The sequence below is a fragment of the Cherax quadricarinatus genome, chromosome 2 (genome assembly GCF_038502225.1).
Source record: "Cherax quadricarinatus isolate ZL_2023a chromosome 2, ASM3850222v1, whole genome shotgun sequence".
In the NCBI taxonomy this organism is placed as follows: Eukaryota; Metazoa; Arthropoda; class Malacostraca; order Decapoda; family Parastacidae; genus Cherax; species Cherax quadricarinatus.
Window position 1 is genome coordinate 81,159,790 of NC_091293.1, and position 15,229 is coordinate 81,175,018.

General features: G+C 39.0%; 1 protein-coding gene across 1 annotated transcript in view; it reads right to left on the reverse strand.

The window, feature by feature from the left end:
• Nucleotides 1-7,536: 7,536 nt before the first annotated feature.
• The window catches only part of Ddx1 (ATP-dependent RNA helicase Ddx1), a 100,900-nt gene continuing 93,207 nt past the window's right edge, over nt 7,537-15,229 (reverse strand). Inside the window, exons 9-10 of the mRNA XM_070089352.1 lie at nt 13,782-13,902; nt 7,537-8,233 (exon numbers count right to left, since the gene is read on the reverse strand). Coding sequence (XP_069945453.1) covers nt 8,106-8,233; nt 13,782-13,902 — 249 coding nt within the window. The 3' untranslated portion in view covers nt 7,537-8,105. The remainder of the gene's footprint in view (nt 8,234-13,781; nt 13,903-15,229) is intronic.

Genomic DNA, 15,229 nt, shown 5'->3' on the forward strand with positions numbered 1-15,229 from the left:
TGTTTCCGACATATAAATACGTCTTACGAGCCAATGTTTCTGACGTATTTATACGCATAAATTCTAGCAGCTTCAAATCAAGCAGGAGAAAGCTGGTAGGCCCACATGTGAGAGAATGGGTCTCCATGGTCAGTGTGCACCATATAAAAAAAATCGGGGAGCCAGTGGTGCATTGTGGGAATGCCATTTCAGTTGTCCATTTTCAGCATGTCTAGCGGTAAGAAATATGTGATTCCCCAGCAAATCTGGGACTCTTCTCTTCCCAAGTGATGCTCTAACACAGATGGAAGTGTCAGTGAAGATCAATTTCATGATTTGGAGGAGTTTGAGACCAAAAGCAATGGAGGAGGAGGAGGGGGAGGAGGGGAGGAAGAGGAGGAGGAGGAGAAGAGGAGGAGGAGGAGGAGGAGGAGGAGGAAGAAGAAGATGTAATAATATTGTTCCCTTGAAGCAAGAAAAAAAAAAGTCCACCCCATGACAGTGACAAGATAAGGGGAGATAACATCTGATAAGAGCTGACTTTGATGAGCGTAGAGGGTAGAGCTAAGGAAATATTACATGACCATCGCCCTCCCTTTGTTTTTGCTGGTACACAAACATTTCTGTCTGTCAAGCTCCCTGTCTGTCCATCTAGCTCTCTGTCTCAGAGAGAGCCACAAGACTGTGTCATCACTTTTACTCACATCTTCAAGCAGAGTATAGCACTTTGTCTGGATTTCTTGGGTTATCCTAGGTAATTTACACTATGTATACTTGTATTTATGTGTACCTGTGAGACAGAGATAGGCAGACAGATAGAAAGAGAGACAGATTGAAAGATATAGAATGAGGGAGAAAGATAATTAGATAGAATAGAGGAGGGGAAGCAGCATCCGACCCCATTGTTTTGACAGGCGGTAGGGGGAGTGAGTAATGAGACAATATGTCACTTTGACAGCTGCTGACTTCTGACTCAAAACAATTATAAGCCACACACTCGCACACAAGACAAGGAGGAGGAGAAGGAGGAGGAGAAGGAGGAGGAGGAGAAGGAGGAGGAGGAGGAGGAGAAGGAGGAGAAGGAGAAGAAGAAGGAGGAGAAGGAGGAGAAGGAGGAGGAGGAGGAGGAGGAGGAGGAGGATGAGGATGAGGATTGTTTGTTTGTTTTTGTAAACAAGTTTTGTAAACAATATATTGATAATTATGTTTGTGTGCTTATTGTGTTGTATACGAGTGTATATATGTACATTGCACCTTACTTTGGTCTCATAGGCCACATAAGTTATGTGAAAAAATAAAAGTGAAAAAAAACAAAAAACCTAAAATTACAAGTAAACTAAAGTTTACCGGGTGAGCAGCAGTCGCCGCTGTTGCCATACGCGGCTCATTTTCTGCAAACTTCAAGGCTCTATATCTCGGTAAGTACGGATGGCAAAAAATTTTTTTTTGGACTAAAACACTCAAAAATAATCTTAACATTTTCATAAGAAAATTTTTTTTTTTTTTAATATTTGGCGACATAGAATGACAGTTCAGAGAGGGGCCTGAAACAGTCAAAGGGTTAACATGGTAGTTACGTTCCTTAAAACGCCATGTTAGGTAAAACCGTGTTAGGTGAACTGAAGAACTTATGGGAAAAATAGGGTTACGTTCCTGAGAGCCCCAAAAAAGCCAAACAACATTTTTTTCAGGCCTCCACATCTTACAAAAATAAAAGTGAATATGTAATTGTAGTTCATTGTTGTGATGTATTATGTTGTTTTTACTGCTTAAGATGACAACTGTAACAGAAATAGTATTTCTTACCTTAAATTGTGGGTGCTGGTGTTTGTGGATGATTGTGAAGAGAATAGAGAGAAATGCTATGGCCCTGCTGGGCTGAGCTGGATGGTAGAGGTTCTGGTACTGAAGTTGATGGTTGTACTGGAGTATCTAACTTTAAGTCATTCAGTAAGTCAGTCCAGTTGTTCAGTAAGTCAGTCAAGTCATTCAGTAAGTCAGTCACTCAGCCATTCAGTAAGTCAGTCAGTCACACAAACTTATGTTTACCTCTTTTTTATGTGTACAAAGTAACACTTCATTATGGCCACAGCTTATGTTTTGTCTAATATCTTTGTTTCCTTCGTTAATTCTAAGATTTATATGCTTACACCTTTTTTACCACTTTGAGCAACACTGGTATGCCTACTGGGTGTCATGATTGCCTGGCAGATACAAGATATAGTAATTAAAAGATCAAAACACAATTCACAATCACAAGCTTGTAGCAGAGAAGCTGAACTGGACACGTATGAAGTACAAATGCTGGGATGGTGGGGTAGTGTCGGGGGGGGGGGGGGGGTGACCCACAACAAGGCGGCTTTTTCTTTTTTCCTTTCCTCAAACTGAACCAAGTTAAATTCATTTTACGACGTGTTACGTAAAATTGTGCCACAATTCTTCAATCGTGCTATACCCAAATTGTGCCAGATAAACTCGTGCTAAATGACGGTCTACTGCATTTCTCTAATGTTGTTACTTAACTTTTTCCTAATTTTTCACAATTAATTTTGTAAGCTTAAAATAATATGATAATTTCTAATACGTATAGTGGTACCTCGGCATACGAACTGCTCCCAACTCAAATAATTATGCAAGTGTATTTTTGCAAGCGCTTTTATAAGCGTATTTTTAGGGGTCTGAAACGGATCAATCTAATTTACATTATTCCTTATGGGAACAAATTCGTTTGGTATCGGCACTCGAACAGCCTTCTGGAACGAATTAAGTTCGTATCCTGAGGTACCACTGTACTATGTTATTTTATAATTATATTTACTATATTCCTAGGTAGTAGGTTGGTAGACAGCAGCCGCTCAGGGAGGTACTACCGTCCTGCCAAGTGAGTGTAAAATGAAAGCCTGTAATTGTTTTACATGATGGTAGGACTGCTGGTGTCCAATTTTCTGTCTCACAAACATGCAAGGTTTCAGGTACGTCTTGCTACTTCTACTTACACTTAGGTCACACTACACATACATATACAAACATATATATACACCCCCCTCTGGGTTTTCTTCTATTTTTTGTTTATTTCTTCTCTCCATGGGGAAGTGGAACAGAATTCTTCCTCCGTAAGCCATGCGTGTTGTAAGAGGCGACTAAAATGCCGGGAGCAAGGGCCTAGTAACCCCTTCTCCTGTAAAAATTACTAAATTTAAAAAGAGAAACTTTCGTTTTTCTTTTTGGGCCACCCTGCCTTGGTGGGATATGGCCGGTTTGTTGAAAGAAGAAAGAATAATAATTTACTATATTGTAGGTAGTAGGTTGGTAGACAGCAACCGCCCAGGGAGGTACTACCGTCCTGCCAAGTGAGTGTAAAATGAAAGCCTATAATTGTTTTACATGATGGTAGGATTGCTGGTGTCCTTTTTTCTGTCTCATAAATATGCAAGATTCCAGGTACGTCTTGCCACTTCTACTTACGCTTAAGTCACACTACACATACATGTACAAGCATATATATACACACACCCCTCTGGGTTTTCTTCTATTTTCTTTCTAGTTCTTGTTCTTGTTTATTTCCTCTTATCTCCATGGGGAAGTGGAACAGAATTCTTCCTCCGTAAGCTACATGTGTCATAAGAGGCGACTAAAATGCCGGGAGCAAGGGGCTAGTAACCCCTTCTCCTGTATATATTACTAAATGTAAAAGGAGAAACTTTGGTTTTTCCTTTTGGGCCACCCCGCCTCAGTGGGATACGGCCGGTGTGTTGAAAGAAAGAAGAAATTTACTATATTGCTTTCGTTTTTCATTTTGGGTCACCCTACCTTGGTGGGATATGGCTGGTTTGTTGAAAGAAGAATAATTACTACATTCACAAGAAGCTTTTAAGACATAAGTGTCATAGAATTGCAGGGAGTAGAAGACAATATGATTTGATTTGAGGAGGGGTAGGGTAGCTCCCATTTCCTCAGGTCAAGAGCTATTGAACATCAAAGCACCCACCCTTCCCTACCAAAGAAGCCATCTCCCTTTTATTTTGTCCTAAATAGTAGGAATACAGTGGACCCCCACCTTACGATATTAATCCGTTCCTGAGAGCTCATCATATGCCAAAATTATCGTAAGGTGAATTAATTTTCCCCATAAGAAATAATGGAAATCAAATTAATCCGTGCAAGACACCACAAAGTATGATTTTTTTTTTTTTACCACATGAAATATTAATTTTAATCCACACAAACTGACACTTACCTTTATTGAAGATCTGGTGATGATTGATGGGATGGGAGGAGGGAAAAGTGTGGAAGTTGTTAATGTTTAGAAGGGGAATCCCCTTCCATTAGGACTTTAGGTAGCACGTCCTTTTCCGGGGTTACTTCCCTTCTTTTAATGCCACTAGGAACAGCTGACCGTGGTGCAGCAACAGCCGACTGTGGTGCAGCAACAGCTGACGGTGGTGCAGCAGCAGCTGACCGTGGTATGATAGTACATATTTCTCACCCATTTTACCACAGGGTTGGCACTAGAAGCTTTCTTTGGGCCCATGGTGGCTTATTTAGCAGTTACAAGCACTATAAACAATGGAATGATACAAAATATCGAATGTATGCATGCAACCGGCCACCCTGGCTTGTAAATAACGGCAGGGCTGGATGGACAGGTTCAGGACGAGTCATGTTGGTCAGAAACAGCTGATGGTGGTGCAGCAGCAGCTGACCGTGGTGCAGCAGCAGCTGACTGTGGTTCAGCAACAGCTGACTGTGGTTCAGCAACAGCTGACCGTGGTTCAGCAACAGCTGACTGTGGTGCAGCAGCAGCTGACCATGGTGCAGCAACAGCTGATGGTGTAGCAGCAGCTGACTGTGGTGCAGCAGCAGCTGACCGTGGTGCAACAGCAGCTGACCATGGTTCAGCAACAGCTGACTGGTGCAGCAACAGCTGACCGTGGTGCAGCAGCAGCTGACGGTGGTGCAGCAGCAGCTGACCGTGGTACGATAGTACGTATTTCCACCCTTTTTACATATGATAGCAGGAGATACCATATCTCAAGTGATCTGTTTTTCATTTATCCACACCAATAACAGTCTCTCAACATCTTCGAGTACTTGTGATCTCTGTTTCGAAAACAAACTTGCACCTTTTGCAAGAACAGCTTCCTTGATTGCCGTTTTGTTGGCCACAATAGTAGCGATGGTTGATTGGGGTTTGGTATACAACCTGGCCAGCTCTGAGACACGCACTCCACTTTTGTACTTAGCAATTATCTCTTTCTTCATTTCCATCGTAATTTTCACCTTTTTTTACCGCACAGTTGGCAGTAGAAGCTTTCTTGGGGCCCATGGTGACTTATTTTGCAGGTAGAATCACTAAAAACTCTGTGATAATATGAAATGTTCCAATTGTATGCGTGGATGTGACCGCACTGGCTGGCTTGTAAACACTGGCACCCACGGGGCAGCTGAGGCGCGCTAAGGCCACACGTGGGACGCGTCTCGGACCAATCGCGTGAGGCGAGTTTTTTAGCGCGAGGCAAGGCAAAATTTTTGCGTTAAAATGTATCGTATGGTGGGTTTAACATAAGGTGATGTCATAGTAAGGTGGGGGTCCACTGTATTTTGCTTTTGTGAAATTGTCCCCCTCAAGGAAGGTTCCTTGATGTTGGTGAGGGGCTCTTGATTTAGGGAATTGGATCTGTGCTCCAGTTCCCCGAATTAAGCCTGAATGCCTTCCACATCCCCCCCCCCCCCCAGGCACTGTATAATCCTCCGGGTTTAGCGTTTCCCCCTTGATTATAATAATAATGTGAAATTTTCTCCATGAGAAAAGAAAATGTTTCCTTGACTGAAATAACAATTGTGGGAGTTGCTACACTAAAGTGAATTAGACTAGCTCATAAACCATCTGATGACAGTATTATTGGATGTGGCATGCAGTTCCAGAAGTGACAAAGCCATACTGCTGCTGCCATTTATTCCAGTTTGCCCTCAATCATTATTAGCTGAATGAAATTTGTATTATTATGAATCTAGTCTAAACCGACTTTTGCTGGTATATGCCCAGTAAATTTTGGGGGTGCCATCCTGATAGTTATGCATCAGGAAGGGTAATCAGTACTGCTAGCCCTAACAGTTGGGGGAAAACTTCCCTCCTTTTTTTTTTGTTACCTGTTCATGGATGTTCCTATACCTTGATTATTTGTCAACTGAGGTTCTTACCCTCTTTCCTGGTTTCTTTGTAACAACCATCCTCATGAACTGTAGAGTGGAAATGGACATTTAGAAACCAATAACTGGTCTCTGGTGGGAACCTATTTTCTGAAACTGGTTCGGGTACTGAATCAGCTTCTGGAAAAACCTATTTACTTTTTACCTCTTATTACAGCCTCATTTTTAAAAATGCAACAGTAATTTAACATTCACACACACACAATGCTCAGTAATAAAAAGTCGATATTAAGGCTCTCCTACCACAGCAATTATAATCATAACCACAGTATATCACATTTTAGTAAATAACAGCCCTCTTGAAAGTGTGTTCAAATGATTTCAGACTATTTTCATATACATGTGGCCAATTTCAACAGTTTATCTATCCTCATAGCCCAGCCTGAGGCCTTATGTTAACTACCTGTTCAACCAGGCTCTTGGTATTAGCAGTCCACTGGAATCATATATCCATCACAGCCTGGTTGATCTGGCACCTGGTAGAGGTAGATATTTCCTCTTATTACACTTGAAAAAATTAACTGAGAACATCTAAAAATACTACAGGGCAAAGAAAATCCAACTATAGTTGACTACAGAAGAGGGTGACAAAGCATTTGGTTTGTAATAAGGACTTTATTGTTAAACACTGCATCCAACACTTCACTGGATTGCACAGTGGATAAATTAATACCTGGTGGTAAATATCAATTTTCACGGTAAAGCAATATTACAGGTATACAAGACACTTATTTTTTATATGCTGTATTTTAATGTAAGCTTTTAATAAAGAACAGCAGATTACAGACCCTACATATGTGAGAATTATTAAATAGTGTGCATATATACCTAAGTAAATAAATAGTGTGCATGAGTGTGCATGAATGTATGACTAGTGATCAATGCACTAGCATAAGGCCGGTCATCCATGCACTTGTGTAAGGTTGGTCATCCATGCACTTGTGTAAGGTTGGTCATCCATGCACTTGTGTAAGGTTGGTCATCCATGCACTTGTGTAAGGTTGGTCATCCATGCACTTGTGTAAGGTTGGTCATCCATGCACTTGTGTAAGGTTGGTCATCCATGCACTTGTGTAAGGTTGGTCATCCATGCACTTGTGTAAGGTTGGTCATCCATGTACTTGTGTAATGTTGGTCATCCATGCACTTGTGTAAGGTTGGTCATCCATGCACTTGTGTAAGGCTGGTCATCCATGTACTTGTGTAAGGTTGGTCATCCATGCACTTGTGTAAGGTTGGTCATCCATGCACTTGTGTAAGGCTGGTCATCCATGTACTTGTGTAAGGTTGGTCATCCATGCACTTGTGTAAGGTTGGTCATCCATGTACTTGTGTAATGTTGGTCATCCATGCACTTGTGCAAGGCTGGCCATGCACTTGTGCAAGGCTGGCCATGCACTTGTTAAGGCTGGTCATCTGTATTGAAATGTAATGCTGGTACATCTTTTACCAAACTATTTAAATAAAGCTTGAGAAAACTTAGCCTAGCTGCTCCATGTTGAAAATCAATAAAATAGCATTTACTCCTGCAACGTATGGAAGGACAACATTCACTTGGTTATTATACGTTAAGTAAATTTAGGATAACGTTAGGTAAGAAAGGATTAAGCAATATTATATTAGTTCTACATTAATATTTGCAAGGTTACGTGACTATGGTAAACTAGGTTTGGTGTAAATATAAAATAATTTGCTTACCATTTTAAGTCATGTATACGAAAAATATCGATACATAAAATGCAGTTTTGCTTATTCAATAAACGGTCTACAAAGCATGACACACATGCACACACATTTTGCACATTTAACATACACAAAATAAATTATTGATTTTCTATTATTTTGCTAAACAGCATACAAGTATATTGCAGTTACCATAATCCAAATAAACAATCACAACTACAATTTTCCTCCACCTATCGAGTCCAGGGGTACTCCTTGCCATATTGCCTTTTAAGGTAGATTATTTGAGTTTGCATTTCCAAATGTGCCAGCTCCTGTACAGCTGGGGCAAGCTGCTCCACATGAGTCTGATAACCTGAGCCTGTGGAATTACAGGAAATAATTTTAAAATATTCTATATTTGAAATATGCTTTGCCTGTAAAATAAACATTAATATTTGGGGAAAAACAATAACATTAGTTTTGCAGATTTCACAAAATAAAAGTTAACATTTGGTTTCATTGGCAGAATTATTCACTAAATCCTCAATTTAACAATGGATAATATCCATTGTCCATACAAAGTCTGTTTTTTTTTTCTAGAATTGTCCATTATTGTCAGTGTCCACTTGGCAAATTTATTTTGGACTTAACCCTTTCATTGTCCAAAACCCCAAAATTAGTATTACTCTCAATGTCCACATAAAACAAAAAACTTTTTACATTCAGAAAGATTCTCTGCTACATGACACCAGGAGTATAAAATTTGATGGAAAGCTTGCAGAATTACAGTAGAATCCTGTATGAATATCACAATGGTATACAATACCGACAGGTTGGTAGGTAAGACACACAGGCAACATGTTGCCTATGTGTCTTACCTACCAATCTGTCGGTATTGTATACCATTTTGATATTCACTTTGTCAGACACTGCAACACAATGGCATCTTGGTATAGAAGAGAAAACACTTTGGACAACTTTTTCAAGGGAGAATTGTTTGATCTGAGAGGGACGTGACCTCTCAGTGGCTACATTCTCACTACTACTACTCTGCACCTCTCCTTCGGAGAGTATTTAAGCCTCAACACTGTCGCTTGATTTTCAGTTAGTTCCAGACTTTGGAACAGGGTGAGGGACTGACAACCTCGAATCTACGACTTCAAGAGTGATGGACTGATTACATCGTCTTCACATCTCTACTGCTCCTGTCTACTTTCTGTACTCAACTGAAGAAGCCTACTGTGTAGGCGAAACGTTTTGGAATAAAGTTGCCTAAATGTTGCCTATGTATCTTACCTACCAACCAGAATTCTGTATCCATGGATTCGGTTTCCACAGTTTACCACAGCCCGAAAATATTAAGTGGAAAATTCCAGAAATAAAAAGATTCAAAAGTTTCAAATTGCTAGCGTGGCGAGACCTTCCTGCCCCGTCACGTTCAGCACACAACTCGTCTCTGTCCTCTGTACCAATGTTAGCCACGACTCTCATCCAGTTAGCTGCCTCTAGCCTTCTCACCTATGTTGCCACATTATCATAGTGTGAAAACAACTCTTAATTTTGCTTAATAATGGTCACAAATCACAAACTGCAAAAGTTACATCTACAGTGTGTGATAAGGTGTTAGTCAAGATGAAAAAAGTATTAATTTATGGGTTGATGATATGAACAGGAAACATATGCCTAATGATGGTACAGTGGAACCTCAAAAATCGAACTGCTCCCAACACAACCAATTATGTAAGAGTATTTTTGTAAGTGCTTTTATAAGTGTATTTTTGAGGGTCTGAAATGGACTAATCTAATTTACATTATTCCTGATGGGAATAAATTCACTCGGTAAAGGCACTCGAACAGCCTTCTGGACCGAAGAAAGTTCGATATTTGAGGTTCCACTGTACTTGTTACAGCAAAAGGCCTTAAGCCTATATGAAGACTAAGAAAGAATCCACTGAAGAGGACACCAAGTAAGGAATGGTTACAGATTCAGGAATAGGCATAATTTGAAAAATATAAAAAATACTGGAGAGGCTGCATCTACTGATGAAGAAGCTCTTGCCATGTTTCCAGCAGAATTGAAATAGATCAAGGAGGTAGGCTACCATCCAAAACAAGTCTTCAACTGTGATGAAACTGGCTTGTTTTGGAAAAAGATGCCAAATAGAATGTATATTCACAAAAATGCAAAGCCAGGCACCAGAGTTCAAAGCCTGGAAGGACAGATTAACTCGTATTATGTGACAACGCTGCAAGGCATATGATCACCCAGCCCAGGCATGGTGTACCGAGTGAAAAATCCTCGCACCCTCAAGAATAAAAACAAACTATCTACCCCATCTTCTGGTAACACAATCAAAATGCGTGGATGACATCCATGCCTTATACAGGCACTCCTCACTTAGCGACCTATCCATTTAACGACCGCTTGGACTTATGACCAGCTTTCCAACCAGTGTACTATTTTTTTTTTTTAAATCCTTTCAGGGTCCAGACCCCCAGTCTGAAACTTATCCACAGGGTCCAAGAATTTAAAAAAAAAAAATTAATATTTTTTCTTATGAAATAGTAGAGAATCTTTTTCTGAAGGCAATAAAACAAAAATAAAGAAATTGTGTGTATTTTTTTTTTTCAACAAACCGGCTGTATCCCACTTAGATCATTATACTTATGTGTATCCGTACCTAAATAAACTTACACACTGCTGGCATGCAGGTACACATTAAAATCACTAAGAGTGTCTTATTAATCTTATTAACTGTGTCTTCTTAACTGAGTAAACCTTATAGGTAAGGCTTGGGAGGGAGTGACTAAGAGGATCTTGAACTCTGCTTGGAGGAAATTGTGGCCAGAATGTGTAGAAGAGAGGGATTTTGAAGGGTTTGGGGCTAACCCTCAGGAGCCTATGCTAGTTATGGAATCTATTGTGGCATTGGGGAAGTCCATGGGGTTAGAGGTTAGTGGGGAGGATGTGGAGAGTTGGTGGAGGACAACGATGAAGAACTAATCACTGATGAGCTGCAAGAGCATCTGCAACAGCAAGAGGCCACAACTGAGGAAAATGCTTCAGAGGAGGGGAGAGAGAAATTGAGGAAGTTGCCTTCTTCAAAGATTAAGGAAATGTGTGCAAAGCGGGTTGAACTGCAAACCTTTATGGAAGAAAATCCCCTTGACACAGCTATTGCAAGCTGCGCTGGTGACTTTTACAATGACAATGTTGTGAACCACTTTATTTTGAAACTGGCCTTCCTTGAATTGTGTATGAAATTGGCCAAATTACCAATTACTGATCACTTTATTGGGTAGTTGAAATAGGTAAATGGGCAATTTCTTGTACTCAATTGATAGAACAAATGGAGTTCTAGCAAAATAGCTAGGAGTTTGGTCAACTAGAAGAATGGAAATGGCCAAAAACAGGGCTCAAAGTGGGCGAAACTGCCAATGTGTAAACATTGCAGAGACCGATAACTTTGTGAGAGTGTAATTCCATAAGTTTTCCAGCAAATTTTGTACTCTTGGTGTCATTACCATCGGGAAAAGATTTTTTGTCATTTCAAAGGAAATTTTTTTAACCCTTTGACTATTTTGGTCATATATATACGTCTTACGAGGTACTGTGTTTGACGTATATATGCTCATAAATTCAAGCGGCTTCAAATCAAGCAGAAGAAAGCTGGTAGGCCCATGTGAGAGAATAGGTCTGTGTGGTCAGTGTGCACCATATAAAAAAAATCCTGGAGCACGCAGTGCATAATGAGAAAAAAAAAACTCCAACCGTTTTTTTAATTAAAATGCCGACTTTGTGGTCTATTTTCGTATAGTATTTATGGCTGTATTCTCGTTTTCTTGGTCTCATTTGATAGAATGGAAAACATATTATAGAAATAGAGGTGATTTTGATTGGTTTTACTATAAAAAGAACCTGGAAATGGAGCTCAAACTAGGGGAAATGTTTTATTTTTGCCAATGTTCAAAAGTAAACAAATGATGTTATTGTCCAATAAATGTCCAACTAGCCATTCTAATATGTAGTCATGAATGGGTTGATATTATTTATACAATTATTACAGTATTGCAGTAGTCTGCATAACAGTAAATCTTCTATTTTTTGTTTGAATAAAAATTCAAAATAGAAAGCAAGAGTAATATCAGAGGGGCCTGGAGATGTGACTGATGAACAAAGAAAATGTTATTTTAGAGTCAGGAATGTCTGCATTGTTCATTCTGGACCTTATTTTGAAATTGTCATATTTTTTAATTTTCGTGAAATTGGCCAAATTGCAAATTTCTGACCACGTTATTGGGTAGTTGAAATCAGTAAATGGGCAGTTTCTTGTACTCAATCAATAGAAAAAAATGAGTTTTCTAAAGAAATAGCTACGAGTTTGGTCGACTGGAACAATGGAATTAGCTGAAAATAGGGCTCAATGTGGGCGAAATTGCAAATTTGTAAATATCGCCGAGGTCGCTAACTTCATGAGAGCATAATTCCGTCAGTTTTCCATCAATTTTTTTTTTTTTTTTTGGTGTCACTACAATTGGGAAAAGATTCTCTATCATTTCATAAGAATTTTTTTTTTTTTAAATTTTGCAACACCAGGAGATACATACCTCAGGATTGGGGGCTGCGACAGTCAAGGGGTTAAATTCTTTGACAATGAGAGCAAGTTTGTGAGCAGGGGTCTCAACAGTAAAAGGGTTAAGTAATGAGTGTAATGTACGTGTATTTTATTGCTCTACACTGCTTTAAATATCATATATTACATTTAGGTGTGGGAGCCAGGAAGTCTACCATACCTACTACACCTCATACCTACTACACCTGATTTCCTACAAATAAATACTACTCACCTCTCACCCTACATTAAGACTACAAATATTTTTAGGTAAATAATGAATGGACTGTGCATGTATTTTACTTTTAATTTTTTTTAATGCCAAATTCTATTGTTAACGTAATGTATGTTAGTGTAAACTTGTTATCTCGCATTTGTATGCATTTGTAAGTGAATAAAATGGTGTTCCGTTTTTTTGGCAATATCCGCTTTATGGTGGTAGCCTATAACCTAACCTGCCTTATAAGTGGGGCCCTACTGCATAACAAGAAAAAAAATGGAAATATTAGTATCACTGAAGAAAAGTATATTGCTTAGCAAGCTTTTGTTGTGACTTGCATTCTGTGTAGGCTTTATAAAGCAAAGTCATAACGGCTCTGCACTTTTGTTGCTTCTAAACTTGGGGTTAATGGCCTATGTTTCCAGCATCACTGAAATTCATACAAAACAGCATAACTGAAAACAATGGCTAGAGGGCAGCCAGTATGCCTGGGTATTCTGTTTTATGCAGGTTCAATTCACTCGATAAAATCTTGGATTCTGACAAAATGAAAATTAATCATTACTCCTTATATCTTTCATGATTTACTGTATCAAGGAACTGGCATAACTTTTCCTTAATGGGGTGAAATCTGTTTCCTCAGACAAAACATTTTAAAGTATTAAAGACAAAGAACACCTGAAGTACTGGCTCAGTTGTCCCATTAATATACAAACATTACATCTATCAGATAAGTCAGCATCTTGCACTGTGAAGAAAGTATATAAATGTGCTAGAACAGGAAAGCATGCACAATAAAGTATATACTGGAAAAGTAACAAATTGGAGAATGGAATGCAATCAGGTTTGATCCAGGAAAGAGGAATTGGAAGTTCAATTTCTTATCTCAAGAGTAAGAAATTGAATATTGCATTAATATGGATAACAGAAATTAATCAAGTAAACCCTTCTCCTTTATACATCACTAAAGTTAAAAAGAGAAACTTTCGTTTTTCTTATTTTGGACCACCCTGCGTCAATGGGATATGGACAGTTTGTTGTAAAAAACAGAAATTAATATAGATAATTTACATGCAAATATTAACATAACTTACCCACATTGCCTCTTTTTTCACCATAAACCACTTTCCCATCAAATTCATCAACCGGAACTTTCATTTCCGTGTCAACCTGCTGGATGGTCACACCCAAGTGCTCTTCAATGTCAGCAAGGTACTGTTGTTCAAAAGAGAGAGAGTCAGATTACAGGGTTGCAATAATGGGTAATTATCTACTGAATATTATTACTTAAGTTTTAAGTACTGTAGTGCACTTTAAAGAATATTTTGTGAGTCCAGTGTGTATTTCATTATCCTAGGTCTGGGTAGTTAACTTAACAACACTGTCAGCTAGTTAAAAGCATATTTTAATGAAATACAAAAACAACTGGGTAGTCAGAAGATCACATCTTTACTGATTACCTTCCTTCACCAAACATTTACATTAGCAGCATTGTACATAAATGTTTAATTAATCTTTGCAAAATTATCTCAAGCAAGGCCCTCATTAATTGTCTCAATTGCTCATTAAAAATAATTACAGTGGAACCCCAGTTTTCATCTTTAATCCATTCCAGAAGGTCGGCCGAAAACCGATTAGTACGAAAACTGAAGTAATATTTCCCTTAAGAAATAATGTAAATCCAATTAATCCGTTCCAGACACCCAAAAATATTAACAAAAAATACATTTTATCGAGAATAACTATAGATTTACACATAGAAAACAATGAGAAATAAATATAAAGCAATAATGAAATGGATAAATGAACATCTAAATCACTTTTACCTTTATGGAAGACTCTTGTTGGTGTATGGAAGACAGTGAGGAGGGGAGAGGAAGGAGAGGCTATTTCTACCACCATCACTACCACCTTCTGCTACCATCACTACCACCATCACTACCACCCTCTACCATCTATCACCATCACAATCACTACCACCATCTACTACAACCTTATCCTCATATCAGACATAAACAGAGATATACACCACAGCACCGTATCATCCTTTGCGGATGATACTAGGATCTGCATGAGGCTGTCATCTGCTGAGGACGCGGTTAACCTCCAAGAAGATATAAACAAAGTTTTCCAGTGGGCAACGGTAAACAATATGATGTTCAATGAGGACAAATTCCAACTACTCTGTTATGGAAAACTGGAGGAGATAATAACTAGAACAGAGTATACTACTGACTCCGGCCATACAATAGAGCGGAAAAATAATGTATGGGACCTGAGAGTAGTAATGTCTGAGGATCTCACTTTCAAGGATCACAACAGTGCCACGATCGCACGTGCAAAGAAAATGATAGGATGGATAATGAGAACTTTCAAAACGAGAGATGCCAAGCCCATGATGATCCTTTTCAAGTCACTTGTTCTCTCTAGGCTGGAATACTGCTGTACATTAACATCTCCATTCAAAGCAGGTGAAATCGCAGATCTAGAGAGTGTACAGAGATCTTTTACTGCACGTATAAGTTCTGTCAAGCACCTTAAC